Below are 15,678 nucleotides of genomic sequence, written 5' to 3' on the forward strand. Positions count from 1 at the left end.
CACATACGTCCAGCCTGGTACTTTCGTCCCTCTTGCACGGCAAGGTGAGCAAGAAGCCGCCACCTGGGAGCGGTATCGAGATCGGTTCAAGAGATTATACGCATATCTGAGGAATCGGTGCGAGCAACGCAAGTCTGCTCGCCACAAACAGGCCAACTGAGCGTTGATGTGCGACTCCGGCGAGACATTTGCTGCTACTCCACAAGGAGCCGGACCTGGAACATTCCCGCATTGTACGGGGTTCTACCAGGTGCACGTCGATTCGTCAGTGTACGTCCAAGCTCCAATCTATATCCTCGCGAACATTCACGTGTCGAACGGCAAGCTGCCGACTGGAGTCCGACCTCTCCATTCATCAGAGGAGCTACCAGACGTTTCCTCTCTGGGGGACGAGAAGAGGTTGAGCGAAGATAAGAGGCTGAGCGCGCCTGAGCTCACGGCGACAAATAGGACGAGGGGACTCCTTCGCCGACTCTGGGACAGGCTTTGCAGGCTTCGGCACCGATATTTGTGAATGCTGGGAATCCCGCGGTAAAGTCCAAGGATGGGATGGATGGAGCTCTGCGGACGTTGGAGGTTTCCGGAATCCATCCCGAGCTATCGGAACAGCGCACGGACACATGCGAATGTTGATATCGTTCGACATGCATTCGATAACCCTCACACCATGCTCGCCCACAACACCCGAACGGCTTTCGCTATCTTCTCAAAACGGCCTTACATATGCCAATCATGTCTGCGCCGCGTGGGGAAAGTGCCATTGGCTTCAACCCGAGCCCTCGCCGCAACCTCAGTTCGAGCTCTTCAAACCGATAGCGAACCACTGCCGAATGACGGCGCACCCTTCCGAAAGCTCCTAAAAGATGCCGCAAAGCAGAAGAAGAAGCAAGATCGAGCTACTCCCAGCTCCTCCAAGCCGTCGTCGAAAGGAAAAGATGCTCGACTAGAGAAGTGGGAGCTCACAGTCGGCATTGAGATACACGCAGAGCTCAACACGGCGCGGAAGCTCTTTTCCAGCGCTGCAACATCCATCAACGAGACGCCCAATACTCATGTCTCTCTATTCGACATCGCTTTCCCCGGCAGCCAGCCGCATTTCCAGAAGGAAACGCTCATACCCGCACTGCGCGCCGCCCTGGCTCTAAACTGCGAGATCCAGCACAAGAGCAGCTTCGATCGGAAGCATTACTTCTACCAGGACCAGCCTGCGGGTTACCAGATCACACAGTACTATGGCAAGGCCCCCATGATCTGTTGATGCCTTCATCGACATGCTAACTTCGTTAGAACCTTTTGCCAGAAATGGCAGCATCACACTCTATCCGCACGACTTCCCCGCCGGCGCCTGTCCTGAAAATGTCCCCATCACCATTGGTATCAAGCAGATTCAGATGGAGCAAGATACAGCCAAGACCGTCCTACAACCCCCACACACCCACCTCCTCGATTTCAACCGCGTGTCGCATCCCCTCATCGAAATCATTACACTTCCACAGATACACGATCCCACAACCGCGGCGGTATTGGTTCGGAAAATACAGACAATCCTGAAGACTGTAAATGCCGTCACAGCGGGTATGGAGATGGGTGGTCTTCGTGCTGATGTCAACGTGTCCGTCCGCGAAAGGAATGGCAGTTCAACCGAGCATGGGCAGTCATATCATGGCGTCACTGGGCTGGGTCAGCGGACGGAGATCAAGAACCTTGCAAGCGTAAAGGCCGTTGAGGACGCTATTGTTGCGGAACGCGACCGACAAATTGATATCCTTGAAAGTGGCGCTATTGTTGAGGGCGAGACGCGCGGATGGACACTAGGCAGCAAGTCGACGAAGCGCCTGCGAGGCAAGGAAGGCGAGATTGATTATCGCTATATGCCCGACCCCGATATCGCCCCTGTTGTGATCGGGGACGACCTTGTAAACCATCTTCGGCATACCCTGCCCATGCTGTCTGACGATTGCGTGAACACGCTGGTTGATAGCGAGAATTACGGGCTTACTTCAAAGGATGCCAGTACCCTCTTCCTCTTCGACGATGGCGACCGCTTGGACTACTACTTTGACGTAGTGGAGCACCTACGCCATACCTTCCCCGGGCATCCGGACATTCTAGCACGTGTCGGCAGAGTAGCAGGTAACTGGTAAGTGCCCTTGCAAACACTAATGGGGCGCCCCTCAGGCAGCATTCGCGAATATTTTCTCCCAAGCTAACGATGACCCAGGGTTCTCATGGAACTTGGCGGCCTCCTCAAGGGCGAAGAATGGTCCGAAAATCGAGTTTCTTCGGTTCAGCTCGCTTCCATCATCGCACATCTTCTGCGCAAACAAATTACCAGCCGAACCGCGAAACTCTTGCTCTCTTTGAAATTCGATGGTGACGCTCGCTCGGCGGAGCAGATCATTGCCGACGAAGACATGCTTCTACGACCACTGTCCCGTCAGGAGTACCTGGACTTGGCTCAGAAGCTGTTAGACGAAAAGGCGGATATGGTAAAGGATATTGTGGAAAAGCAGCAGCACAAGAAGGTGAAGTGGTTCGTTGGGCAAATGATGGCGAGAAGCGCTCAAGGAACAGTGGAACCGGATTCTGCCGAGGCGGTTCTCAGAGAGCTGCTGCAACTTGCTCCTATGGAACAGAAGTAGGGTGTAGAGCGGTGAATGGGATATGAAACGTGCCTCCAATCGTGTACTATGGCGTTATCCCGCGGTGAGCTGCCTGCTTCATCACTCATCACCGCCGTTTGGCAAGCTGTAACGAAACGAACGTCATTTTCATAAACATACCCCGAATTACAGCTTTTCCAATGGGTCGCCGACCCATGGACTGCTTACCCCCAGGCTCTAAAAGTCCGCCTAGGCGCTCCCAAAGATGGCGATATTGGCTGCGCCCAACCTTCTTTCGACGACCTCGTCGCAACCCTTACACTGCCCAACCTTCCATTTCCATGGCGGAAATGCCTGGCGCCGCGACATCCTCTTCCCATTCCCCTCAACGCTTCGCTGAAGATCAGGCAATACGCACGATTCTAGAGAAGAGCTCTCCGAAGCAGACACACTTTTGTCTTCGGCTACGCGAGCGGTACTCACGTCCAATTCGCAAGGGACACATCGAAAGTCGGGCCGTAGCGCACCGTGAGTACAGGAAAACTCTTCACGCCCTTGCACTGTGCATGGGCAGCTTCAACGAGCGAACTGAACCTTCATCGACATCTACACCGACGGAGGACGAGTGTTCCGAACACTGGAAAATATATTCGAAAAGCTCGACCATGGCGAGACGGAAGTGGCTCGCTGCCCTTCAAGAGAGGCTTGGCCTCAGCTCAGAGAAGAAGGAGGGTAACGGGGCCCAGGAAGTGCAGAGGCAGCCTGGGTGGTGCCGGTTCGTGCCGCCTATTCAGACGCAGCGCCAACCATCCGCATATCAACTCCACCGTGAGGCTACGGAACGGCAACAGATGCAAGCTCATAGCCAACCGAAACAATGCCACCATCCGCCTTTCGCCCCTCTCCTTGGAGACGGACCTCGAAGCGATGCATCATCGGATGTCAGCCTGCACCCCGGCTTGCCTTTCAAACCGGTAGCCGCTCCGTATTCGTCGTTGAGACGCAGGTCGGCGTACGAAAAACGAAGTCTTAGCTTTGAAGACTCAGTCGACGAACCCACTATGCCGTCTGTGTATAGAAATCCCAGCGGCAACATCCAAGCGTCATATGCGCCCACCGTCACCGAACCGTGCACAGATCCAGACTTTGACATCTATCCCACACGGTCGCCAGAGCCAGAATCAGAGCCGGAGCCGGTGCCATCGGCGCTCAAACGCACCCTCTCCAACGGACGCGACCACATTTCCAAGCTTTTTCGATTGGGAAGGACTCCTTCCACCAGACAGCCTAGCCGGATCCCCATTCCTACGAACGCGAGCTCTCTAGAGAAATATAGGAGGCTGGGCGTGGGGTTGGCGGGCCAGCAGAATAAAGAGACAGAAGAGAGGCGGAAGATAATCGAGGGCCGCAGCAAGTCTCTCAGAGTGGACAAGCGCCTCAGGCCGAGCATGAGGAAGAAGTTGGATACGGTAAATGCCAGCCAGACCTGCCCGCCGTTGAGAGCGAGGCAGCAGCCTGCGAGGAGTGCAGTCCCAGAGTCGTGGAAGAACAGATATGGTCCGTTCTCTACCGAGGACCTAGACGCTGCGGAAGGAGTGAACGAGGCCGGACAGGGAGAGAATCGACTCAACCTGAGTGACCTTCCACCAACTGGACAGTCAGCATTCGCGCCTCCGACCCGTATATCGGAACCTCAGACGCACAGAAGAGCGTCAATACATATACCAACACCGACTCCACCTCTCCGGCCAGCGTCCTATCCGCCGCGAAACCCGCGAAACCCGCGGCAGCCACTTGCGAGCAACAGCGATCCGCAAATATATAACGAACCTACATATGCGCCCCCTTCGCCTTTGATCAATTCTTGCTCGAGCAACTACACAGAGCAGACACACCTCGATCATGAGCTCCCAGATTTCCGCCCGGAGACGCCTCAGCACGACCCAAACGCGGGCCCCGCAATCGAAGCTCCCCAGCCCCAATCACAATTCCAGAGCCCCTTCCTAATCACCCCTCGCGTTCAAAAACTCCTCACCCAAGTCGACCGCGATACCGACGAGTTTCGAAAGAATCCTGGCGCGCCTGACGTTCAACACCGCATATCCGGCACAACGCTCGCTCCAACCCCGCAGAATGAGCGTCCGCAAGCAGATACTCCAGACACCGAAGTCTTGTGGAGAGACTGCGCAGAGAAGGGAATTTGGCAAGAGTGTGAAGAGAGACTGAACCGCGTGGCGCAGAAGGCTGGCGACGAGGAGCGAGAGAGGTTGAGGAGGGAGCGAGAGCGGGTGGAGATGGAGGATAAGACGCGGGCTATGGTTTTGAGGAAGGCTAGACCTCAAGAGGTTACGATTCCGCGTCAGCAGCAGAGACTCCATAAGGATCCTCCTCACGCCTCGTACGCCCTCTCTGCAGGCCAGCACGGAGACCCTACAGGACCGCATACATCCTTACAAGAAACCGACAACTGCAACGGCCGGGATGCAGCATGGAACAACCTACCTACCGCATCCGACCACCGCTCTTCCCTTCCTCGTCTTCCGCAAAACGCGGCGCCATGTACATCCGAAGAGCCATATCGAACCTCCACTCTAACGAGACCCTACACCTTATCCGACGCCAACCATCCAATGCCTGTGCATCACTCCACTGAGACTTTCACAGTCCCACCCCGCACATCCAGCATGCAGCACACCAGCTCCAGCCGCCCACCTGCCCAACCGGTATCCTATCCCGCTCCGCCCACCCACCAGGAACAACCCAAAGATACATATCAACCGCCCCCAGTAACCGCACAGCAACAAATGGATCTGCGGCGTACTATGTCCTCCCAAGATCCTCCTCCTCCTTCCCAGGACGATGGCCATCCAGAGCCACAATCGCCGAAGGGCAGTAGGCTTAGCAAAGAACCTCCTCTGCAACAACAGCAACAACAGATGCTACAACTGAGCGAGACGCGAACCGTAATATCTCTCGCCGCATCCAGAGCTTCCAGTGCAGAATGCAGCGCCACACAGTGACGCGAACCATGTCGATCATCATCATCAACCAGATCCTGCACCGCCGCTGCAACAACAGCGAAGTAGCATGCAGAACGGCGCAAGTGTAGGGCCAGCGCTCGATCTGGGTCATTATACGGGTCCTCATCCGAACCAGAGTTTCAGGGATGTGTAAACCATTTGTCTTTTTTCTCTACTTTTACATGTATGTAAATCGCCGCATTGACAAGGCGCTCTATGAATTTCCAACATGAGTGTACGCACGCTGCGTTCTCAAAAGCAAAGTCGGCGTTCTAGGATAAATATGGGATTATGAGAATCGTTGGCCATGTTCACATAATTGTACCGCTCGCTTTATGCGAAGTAGTGTGAATAAGGGAAAGCAGTTTATATTATATATCGTCTATTCCAGGGGCGACACTTACTGATACCCCGCTCCTCGTTTCAGCTCTGGTTGAGAGGACGAAGTACCCACGTAGCTAGAGTAAGGCTGGACCTCTGGGCTGTTTTATTAAGTCAATCAGTGCAACAGGACTCACGTCATAGTCCTTATAGGCGCGACTCTTGCCAGGATGAGCAGCGCTCTCATTGGAAACATTTTGTAAGCGATTAGTTGCAGCAATCAGTAGAAGTCACAGAAGTGGTTTCTGAAGGCCTGTATATTAGACTCGAGGCAATGAGACACAACATAGCGTGTCAGCGTTACAACATGTGAGAATCACAGACGCAGGTCACGGCATTGCAGTAATTCCCGCGGCGGCCGCAGCCCCAGCCGCAGCGAAGCAGAGTGACACCCACAAGGAGCATCGGCTCCTACCAGGTAGGGAGCCATTGGGCAAGAAAGGGTTTGTTCAGGAATGGATGATCAATTTCCTATGGAATCGACACCATTCCTCAGCCACCACGCTGCAAGAGTCAAGACGTGCGCCAGTGAGGCAACACGGACCCTAAGCCCATTTTCGCAAGGTATTTTGTTATCCGTTATCCGACCCAAGCTACCGTATTCGCGTACACCAGCAACCGCTTATGCGACGAGCTGGATGACGCCACCAGCTTCCTTGATCTTCCTCTCAGCCTCCTTGGAGACGTAGCGCGCGCGGACGACGATGGGAACTTCGGGGATGCGGCCCTTGCCAAGAACTAGAGAGAGAGAATTAGCACCACGGAGACGCCGAGAGAGACGAGAGAAGAGTAGCGGTCTAAAAACACACACACCTTTTGCGTAGCCCAAGGAGAGCAGATCTAGGACGGGCGCCTTATCCGACTTCTTGGCTAGGTACTCGTCGCGCTTGTCGGCGGGAACGAGCGACCAGAGCTTGTCGAGATTGATGACGGGCTTCCAGAATTTCTGCTGCGTCTTGTGGAAATACCGCATGCCGACTTTTCCAAAGTAGCCCGGGTGGTATTTGTCGATGTTGCTGGGAAACCCTGTTAGCTAGCTCACCCGCTCCGCGGGTTTGTATAGACTCACGTCCTGTGGTGGTGCTGTCCACCGGCTAAACCGCGACCACCGGGGTGCTTGCGGTCTGTCGCATAATTGTTAGCCTTGGAATGTCTTGTATGAGTTACGAAGTCGACGTACGTTTTCCGACACGACCGTGACCGGCGGACACATGGCCGCGGCTGCATGCAATTGTTAGCTATCGAGTCTTCAAAAGGGGGCACATGTCGCAACTTACTGTTTCCTCGTCTTAGTCAAGCGGGTCGGCATGGTGGAGGATTATCGAGGTTTACTGTTCGCTGAGCGGAATGTCGCGACAGGTCGTTAAAGTTCTGGGTGGGCGGAAATGCTAAGCGAGAGCGGCCCATCCATTGTTCCGAAGGTCACGTGCTGATTTGCTAATTCTCAATGTCCACCTAGGCGTCACTCATATCACTGAGACCTGCGATAAGTCCGGGATCGCATGGTCGTTCTCAACAAGCCATAATTCATGTTTCTCTGCATACCATCGCTAACCCCGCCAAAGATACGCTATGCAATAAACCACCCTCACCACTCCCTTTACCCCCAATACGGTGTCCTCAGCCCCACAAACGTCGATCCCAGCCCATCGTTATCTTCCTTCTTCCTCTGTCCCGCAAGCTGTCCGCTCGTTAGCACTCAACCAAGGTGCCTCAATCCACGTCTGGAAATATTCTTTCGGGAGACCGGTATCGATGAAACGTACCTCTAGCTGTATGTGTCTATGAACATGGACGAGCCAGTCCACATAACTCTGCGCTTCGTTGTTGCGGTCTTCATAGAGTAGCCGCGCAAACTCATATTCGGCGCCGTCTAGGCCCTGCCGGGCGAGTTGTATGGTGAGCGCTTTGGAGCCGCGGGTGGTCTCCATGTATTGTAGAATGTTGCGCACTTGTGCGTTGAGATGTGTCTCGAGGACTGGTAATGTGGATGAAAACGGATCTAGAGACTTTAGGCTGGTGTGTCCCTCTCCGAAGAGGTCCTCGAGCAGGTTCGGTGACACTTGCGCATGCAGCCACAGCAGACAGATTTGGCCGTTGTCCACGAGGTAAGCGCCGCCTTCCTCGACTTTTGAGAACGACGCCCGTACACCATCTGGCATCCTTAAATGGCCGTTTTCGTTGGCGAAACCGTCTTTCTCGTCCAGATTGTGTATTGAGATCATCCGTGGGTAAAGATACAGCGACAATTCCAACGGACCCATGTGCTTGATCAACCTCATGTCGTGCACTCTCCTGTCGGTAGGCTCCTTGCCACCCTTGAATGCTCTCGACTTGATCAAGCCTAGCATGTACATGCTGAACTCTTTCAGATTCTCAGGAAGCACGAGTTGGCCAGGAGGGTTGTTGTGTCCCGTGAAGTTCTTCCTGTAGCCCGCAAGAATGTCGACGGTCTTCTCAGTCAAAGCTCCTCGGATCTCTTTGAGGTTCTTCTCGGATATGCGAGCAGCAGCCTCCTTTGCGATGATGCTTACGACGGCATCCTGGTCGATAAACTTCATCGCTTCAGCAGCCCCTTCGCTGACGCTAGCGACGATGTTTACACATCTCACCCGACGCTCTCCGTTGGCCGTCGTGTAAAGAAGCGCACCCTGGAAATGAGCATCGAGCTTGGGATCCAGCTTGCCGTCGTAGCTGAACATGACACCGATAGCTTTGTCGGCATCAATGATACCAAATTCAAGATCGGCTCCGAAAGTGTGATGGTAGAAGTTTCCGTGATAGGCGGCGACCTGGAGACCGTTCGAGCATCGCACCTTCATCAAAGCCTGGTAACCGGTTTCTCGGGTGACAGTGTGCTTGATCTCTTTGGACAGCTTGAGCGTATCCCGTGGTGAGTGGAAGTTGGGGAAGTAATATACCTCGCCACCCGTGGTAGCTGACACATAGCCTGCACAACCGTTAGTTTACATCTCCTACAAAAGCTGTTCTGAATATGACCTACCTATTGTAGCGATATCCAAATAGCCGCCACTAGGCGCTGCCATGAAGAAGTCTATGCCGATACCGCTCTCCACCATCTTCTGCGCTACCTTTCGGTAGCCAGGATGCTCAGTCGATAGAAGCTTTTTCTCCGCATCTGTATTGTGGAGGTTGCCGTCGTCGCGAAGGAACAAGCGCCCAGGGCCCCATGTCGGTAGAGCAGCTAATGAGCACACAATCTTTCCTCCTGTCGCTGTAAGCGCTGCCACAGCCGAGTTCAAAGTCGAAAGCAGACAAGGTTCTGGGTTCTTGAACTCTGAGAACATATTCGGTAGTTGAGTGAGCAGCGAAGTGATGACCGCCTTCGACTCCTCAGGGTCGACGAACAATCCTTCGCTCAGCGGCACGAACGGATCTTCAATGTCCGGCATTACCAACATCTGAGCTGCGTCCAGATTTGGACTAAGGTTGTAGAAGTGCATCTCCTTATCGAACGTCACAATACCGACTTTGGCGCCTTTCGGGAGCCTTCGGGGTGCCTCTTCGCCTTCTACCTGTGGTTTCTCATTCTCTCCGCCGTAGAGTGCGCTGATAATGCCCTCGCAGAATCCGTCGAGGAACCCTCGATTGACAGCCTCAGCGCTGACGTCAATCAGGAATAGCCATCTCAAGCCCACAGGCTCCTTGGACCAGTACTCCTTGGGGACCATGAAATCGACGGTACCAAGCGTCAGTTCGGGACGCTGTAATCTATCTACCCTCACACCAGACGGATCTGTAGGTGCGAAGTACTCCGGAGGAACATCATTGGGGAAGGTACACATGTTGCAGACGAACTTGTTGCCCCCTGATTTGAACTGCATGAAGGGGTTGATGTATGCTCGACACCTCCTGCACCTCGGTGGGCCTGTTTCTCCAAAGTCCAGCACCGGTATCGGTTGCTCGCCTTCTTGTAACGGCGCGAGTGGCTGAACAATGAGACCTAGCGGTAGATGTGTGGCGGAGAGCGCATCTTGTGAGGAGGGAATGTTGTTCAACGTCAGTCTCGCAAATTTAGGCGAGGAATTACCCTGATCGTAGGCGACGAAAGGAACCAAAGCTGGCGGAGGCAGATGATGTTCCATAGTTGGATATACGTGCTCCAGATAGTATTTCGCCGGCGCGTCTCGAGATCTCGGTATGCTTGGTATCTGCTCAGGATCCACGCGGCCCTGCGATGACGAAGCAGGTGTCCCAGTGAGAGGTGTGCCCGCCCGCGCAGCATGCTGCATGCCTGTAGCTTGATTCGCCGGACTGAACATTGGTGCCGCCGCAGGGAACTGGTTCATTGCTGGCGTGATCTGAGGTTGTGCCCATTGTGCTCCGCCGGCCTGTGGAGAGCTCTGGTTCAGAAACTGAGTGGGCGTTCCGCTCTGAGGCATGCCATTGAACGCCTGCGAGCTCCCGCCAGGTCCTTCAATGTTGTGATATGCGTGGCGATCCTTCTTCTTGTGGTGCCTGGGTTGTCCTGCTTGCTCCGCACCCAATCCCATTCCTCCCATCTGTTGTGTCAAGTTGTTGACATCTGGACCTGCTTGATACTGCGGCGACGGTTGCGGCGGAAAGTAGCTCTGTTGCTGGTTTGGAGGCGCATTTTGGCTTGGAGCGCCAGCGTACTGATTGGGAGTATGACCGTATGCGGGACTGTCAGTCTGCTGATATCCCGAAGGGCTCGCGGCAACTGGAGGGCGGAATCTATTCTCGTCTTTCCTGGTGGGACCATTGGGGTTCGGCGAGCCCTGCCCGAGGGCGTGGTACATCTGGAAGTCGGACATGATTGCGGCGCGGGGATCTCACGGTCGCGGTCGAGGACGAGCCACGTAGCTCGCGCGGTCACGCACGTTGAGGAAGAATGGAGCGACGCGGAGTAATTCTGGAGGGCACCATATCAGAGAGAAAGCTCACTGAAAGGCTCGGCAGGTGTGTAGCCGGGGGTTTGATTTGGGTGATCTGGCATTATTTTCGTAGCCGTTGAACTTTCCATACCGAAGCGCATGGTCTGTGCGCGTCGGCGGATCGAGCCATTTTCCGAAGCGGACTACCACCACGTGCGATTGGAGCAACCTGCACGGGCGTGCGAGACTTTTGTTAATCGTGCATTTCCATGTTCCCACCGATGATCTACAATCGGTAGCTTCGGGATCCGGCGAGAAGCTCTTCGCCTGGGCATCGCATACGCGTCAACTTGACTTCATGACGCGTTCCAATCCAACTAGGTCGAAAGCTTTGCGTTGTTGACAGGCGACAGTCTCACAACGACTTACAAGCCATCTCGCGAAGCAGCATGTAGGAAAGAAGGGCCAGATCATCAAGAAGACGCTATAGTTTATAGCTGCTGTCTCTTGTAGAGCGCTTCAGCTTTTATATTACCGTTATCCGCCTTCCATGGCCTTCGCTCCTTTCCTCGCACGCCATAAGTCGCTTGAGGGCGTACTGGCACGGCATTCAACCAAATGCTTCTGAGCATCTTCCTCGCTCGTCCTATTCCCTGTCAGTGGTTGCCATCTAGCCGCATACTGCAACTTCAACCCTCGAGCCGCGGCGGCAGCCCTTGCTCAATGGCAACGCAAAGCTGATCCAATCTCGTATCGGTGGCGGCCTTTGTCCCCTTGTTTACTCCAGCTTATCCAGATGTGCCAGCCTCGTAAGCACCACTGTCTTGCTCGTCTCCTCAATCTCTCCCGCTAAGAAAACCTCGTCCAAAATCGCATAGACCTATACGTCCCGTCAGCCCCAACTCCAATTCATCCCCTCATACCACTCCCTCACTCTCCTTCTGTGCGTCCTCCTTGGCTTACATACCTTATAAAAATTGAACACCAAATCCAGCTCACACACATTCCCAAAGAACGCATCCAACACCTCGACGAAAAAGTGTATAGCCTCCAGGTATGCCAGCTCGTTATCATTCGTGTCAACGCACGCGCAGAAGAAGAGCCCCGCGTAGCGCCGGTACACTATTTTGGACATGTTGCGGAATTCGACGAAGTTGGATTGGTGTTTTTGGTCGCGCGGGGCGATGAGGCGGTGGACCTGTGCTCGGCATGGTTAGGGCACAGTGGATAGGTGATCGGGAGGAGCGAGTATGGAGCGGGTAGGATGGCGAGTGAGGATAGGTGTACGGGCGCGGAATCGAAGAGTCGACGGGAAGGGAGGGGAGGGAGGGAGCGACAGGATGGTGGAGCTTGGGGGAAATGTGTGCGAAAGGGATGCGTACCTCGCCCTTCAGTTTGACTTTTTCTTCATCCTACATTCAGATTAATATGTGATTCCGCGGCGCAATCGCAGGCCTCAAAATAGAGGTGTGACTTACACTATATGGTGCATACCACTTCGCCAACCTGGTCTTCCCTCTAATCGCACCCGTCAGTTCCCGTGTGACGGAATCAAAGCTGACGGCAGCGAGCTACGTACTGGCGATTCTGTATGAGAATGAACGAAAGCACCATGGTGCGGGACGCCGTGCAGCTCAGCGCAAGCGGTGTGGTATATGTGAGTGATGAGCGGGCGTCTCTATGCGTTTACGGGCCGTCACAGTCGCCCGGGCTGGCCTTGGCGGGACCTCGAGCTAAGCTTTGTTCGGGGCAAGCCGCTGGCTCGTGCCTGCGGAACATGCATGACATCGGGGCTCCACATTTAGCCGACCACTAAGATTGGTTGGAGTGAACGTTCTCCTCACTCACCTCAACCATCGCTACCAGAATTGAGGAGAGTGAGAACGGTGCCCCTGAAAGTGGGCGTGCTATGTGACACCTCTGCACATGGGCGCCGCGGGGATCAAGGGTCAAGAGTTCACATGGCATTTCTATTCGAAGCGATGGTGTGCGCCTCATCTCGACAGCGTCAAGCTCCTGGCGATCGTTCCTCTGAAACCTATGTGCAGCGCCTTTCCACTGCGATGGACATAGCCTTTCGTATGCTCGGATTCAGACACTTGCCTAAGCGGCGAGAAGATCAATCGATATTGGTGTTCTATTGTTCCCACTCCAATACGTGGAATGGATACATTCCACAGAGAAAGCTCACCGCCTCGCACGCAAGCACACCCCTGGCGCCCCTGCAAGCCTTACCCAATGTGTCCCCGCTCCCTTCGGTACTGATCAAATAAATCACGGCTGTCTTTTGGCGGCGCTGGCGGGCCAAACCTGCCCTGCACGTACTGTTCGTAGCTGATCTCGTCCACGGGTGAACTCGCATGCTGTGGCGACCCCAGTGTTTGAAATTCCCATTCCGGTATCTCCACCGCGACCGGCGGTCGGGATCGGGAAGCCTCCAAGTTTCGCGGGCTGGCGCCACGCTTGAGGGGTAGGCGCCTGAACTGGTCTGACAGGGAGCTGCTAACTCTGGATACGACGGAAGCCTTTCGATCTTTGCTACTGTCAGAGTAGTAGATGATAGGTAGGGACGGGTCTTGCGAGACACAGCGCTGGAGAAATGGCAGGCACGCGCAGATCAGGGCGAAGTGGCATTCCAGTTGCGCGCACACGAAGACGTTGAATCCGTTCCCTAAGAGAAGGTCAGATTTCTCACGCAGCACAAGCTTGCCTGATGGGTGGTTTAAGGTTTCTATCTGCATGTGCTTTCGACGTGCAGTAATCGGAAGCAGGGGTGAACTTACAGGTCGCGTCTCCGTTCTGGCTGTCTGCCAGTCGGAACAGAAATATGGTTCGAGCGATGCCAGCCCCTATCACACTGCTTGCTGTTAGCGTTTTGTGTCACCAACCGAACGAATGACGAACACTAGTGACATGCCCATGATGGCCCTTAGGCCGTTCCTCTGAACCTTCGACATGGGCACGTTGCGAAGGACTGAGTAGGGAATCGCAATAGTGTAAAAAGTAGAAAAGACCCCCAACGACCCATGGACAGGGTAGTAGACACGCTGGCTGGTACACGTCCGACCTAAAGCGTCAGGTTTTGGTACGGCCCAGTATGCGGCGATGGGTTGGCAAATCAATAGCTGCGTCAAGAGAGATGCAAGCAGATAGCATGCAGTGGACGCGATGAAAACGTAGAGGATCCTCCTAAAAGACTTTGTGCATGGAGGATCAAGCCGGCGATAGAAGCAAAGGACCGAGATCTTGGTGAAGCAGATGCTAAGGGTAAAGGCACCTTCGCTGAGCCATTGGATCTGATGAGCGTTAGAACCGATTGAACAGAGGATTGAGCAATGTTTACCAATGCCGCATGGGTATAGTGCGTGCTCTCCACATCCCATACATGTCTATCGAAGCCGTGCTTCAGGGTCCCGAGGAGGCATGCCGCAGTGAACAACGTAGCAAATACCTTCAGGCGAGTGAGCGAAATGTCTGGCAGTAGCGATGGAACCATACCCAGGCGCTACTTATAAAAAGATCATCCAGACCAAGGCCACCAACGCTTGTCCTGCTGTGCGACCAAATCCGTGCTGTCAATATGAGTGTGGCTACGACTGTAAGGGTGATGCTATACGCGGGAAGCCATGATCGTATGACAGGATGGATGTGGTCTGGTTCCACCCATTGTGAGGTAGTGACGAGATCCAGGTTAGGGAAGTCTCCTGCCATCCGGAAGAATGTTTGTCACAAAGTCATGAATTTCTTTTGAAGAGCGAAACCAAATGAAAAGCATAGACCACAGGTCTTATAGTCTGAGCAGGCGACTAATGGCCGGCGATCGAGGTCTGAACGGTAGCTGTAGATCCAGGGTCCAATAATTGGGGTGATATGGGCGTTCACGTATCGAATGTCTTCCTTTTCATTTTCCGGTCGACTATCCAGGGGCCTGGCGATTTCCCCAGACGGCAGATCCCCATGTAGTGTGGAGAAAGGGGCCTAGGCGTCGCCACCATCTACCTGGATACCCCCAAGACGGAGCCTGATTGGCTTCGGCCGCAAAAGTCTGAGGATGCTTGTCATAATGGGGGGATTATTACCGCTCTTACGGGGCAGTGCAGCAGTTCGATGATTGAAGTTCGGTCCGTATCGGCATGCTTCATGCTAGGGCAGCTACTGTACACGAGTAGCTGGATGCAGGCAGCAGATGGCCGTTTTAGTTGCCGAAGAGCTGCATTAGAGTCGGAAAGGTCCGGATGTGGAGGTTTCCGGCTCTGGTAGTAGGCTGGAGATTACGCAACCTGCATGCCTTGCATTCTCTCCCGACTTGATAGACTAGCAAGGTAAAGAGTTCATGAGACCAAACAGTGATAGAGGATCAAGCCCGAGGCTACGCGAGCGTAGAGCCCGCGACAGAGCCGCAGGCGGATAGGAAGCACTGAGTACGAGGGGGCGTACGTCAATCGTGAGAGTCGAAACAGCTGTTGAATGCTCAGGAACACGTGCCGCGGAAGAAAAGACCGGGAAGTTAGCACGGAACGTGGTCTACCGTAATGGGCGGAGGGATCGGACGGGCTACGTCTGTCTGTCGTCGATAGTTCTCGCTCGCGGGCGTCGCTCGACGGCCGTCAAATTCGTCATTGTCGACAACCCCGTAGATGGAACAAGAGATGATCATGGCTTCCCGAGGCATATGACCAGCAGAGTTACAGCTCTGCATAAACGAGTGACGGGGAGGATTCTTGCCCTTCAGGGAGCGGAAGACGACTGAATATAGAAATTCCCACCAATAGAGGCTGTGACAGGGCCCAAAAAGAGTTCACATCTGGCGGTGAGTGC

General features: G+C 54.3%; 5 protein-coding genes across 5 annotated transcripts; 2 read left to right on the forward strand and 3 right to left on the reverse strand.

The window, feature by feature from the left end:
- Positions 1-667: 667 nt before the first annotated feature.
- Positions 668-2,642, forward strand: BU26DRAFT_535656 (uncharacterized protein; the record flags this gene model as incomplete). The annotated part of the gene is made up of 3 exons (XM_033831299.1): positions 668-1,235; positions 1,288-2,140; positions 2,222-2,642. The coding sequence occupies 3 exons, from the start codon at positions 668-670 to the stop codon at positions 2,640-2,642; spliced, it is 1,842 nt and encodes a 613-aa protein (XP_033675780.1).
- A 626-nt stretch (positions 2,643-3,268) lies between these two features.
- BU26DRAFT_572389 (uncharacterized protein) lies at positions 3,269-5,623 on the forward strand (the record flags this gene model as incomplete). The annotated part of the gene is made up of 1 exon (XM_033834239.1): positions 3,269-5,623. One exon carries the CDS (start codon positions 3,269-3,271, stop codon positions 5,621-5,623), a length of 2,355 nt encoding a protein of 784 aa, XP_033675781.1.
- Positions 5,624-6,626: 1,003 nt separating this feature from the next.
- On the reverse strand, positions 6,627-10,800 carry BU26DRAFT_511931 (Sec23/Sec24 family protein-like protein; the record flags this gene model as incomplete). Its single annotated transcript, XM_033827339.1, has 5 exons — positions 6,627-6,742; positions 6,818-7,020; positions 7,074-7,225; positions 7,771-8,954; positions 9,009-10,800. The coding sequence occupies 5 exons, from the start codon at positions 10,798-10,800 to the stop codon at positions 6,627-6,629; spliced, it is 3,447 nt and encodes a 1,148-aa protein (XP_033675782.1).
- Positions 10,801-11,498: 698 nt separating this feature from the next.
- BU26DRAFT_525688 (AP-2 complex subunit sigma) lies at positions 11,499-12,531 on the reverse strand. Its single transcript, XM_033830563.1, has 5 exons — positions 12,440-12,531; positions 12,339-12,378; positions 12,243-12,272; positions 11,828-12,058; positions 11,499-11,740 (listed from the first exon to the last, which is right to left on the reverse strand). Exons 1-5 carry the CDS (start codon positions 12,472-12,474, stop codon positions 11,639-11,641), a joined length of 438 nt encoding a protein of 145 aa, XP_033675783.1. The 5' UTR covers positions 12,475-12,531; the 3' UTR covers positions 11,499-11,638.
- Positions 12,532-13,091: 560 nt separating this feature from the next.
- Positions 13,092-14,571, reverse strand: BU26DRAFT_611340 (uncharacterized protein; the record flags this gene model as incomplete). Its single annotated transcript, XM_033836060.1, has 5 exons — positions 13,092-13,531; positions 13,644-13,717; positions 13,765-14,156; positions 14,204-14,311; positions 14,359-14,571. The coding sequence occupies 5 exons, from the start codon at positions 14,569-14,571 to the stop codon at positions 13,092-13,094; spliced, it is 1,227 nt and encodes a 408-aa protein (XP_033675784.1).
- Positions 14,572-15,678: the final 1,107 nt, after the last annotated feature.

The sequence above is a fragment of the Trematosphaeria pertusa genome, assembly GCF_010094035.1.
Source record: "Trematosphaeria pertusa strain CBS 122368 unplaced genomic scaffold BU26scaffold_27, whole genome shotgun sequence".
Lineage (NCBI taxonomy): Eukaryota > Fungi > Ascomycota > Dothideomycetes > Pleosporales > Trematosphaeriaceae > Trematosphaeria > Trematosphaeria pertusa.

Bases quoted from the DNA above. Each gene is read 5' to 3' on its own strand.
- BU26DRAFT_525688 (XM_033830563.1), bottom strand. From the start codon at position 12,474: ATGGTGCTTTCGTTCATTCTCATACAGAATCGCCA. The intron at 12,379-12,439 runs GTACGTAGCTCG...GGGTGCGATTAG, and splicing joins ATTCTCATACAGAATCGCCA to AGGGAAGACCAGGTTGGCGA. The intron at 12,273-12,338 runs GTAAGTCACACC...ATCTGAATGTAG, and splicing joins AGTGGTATGCACCATATAGT to GATGAAGAAAAAGTCAAACT.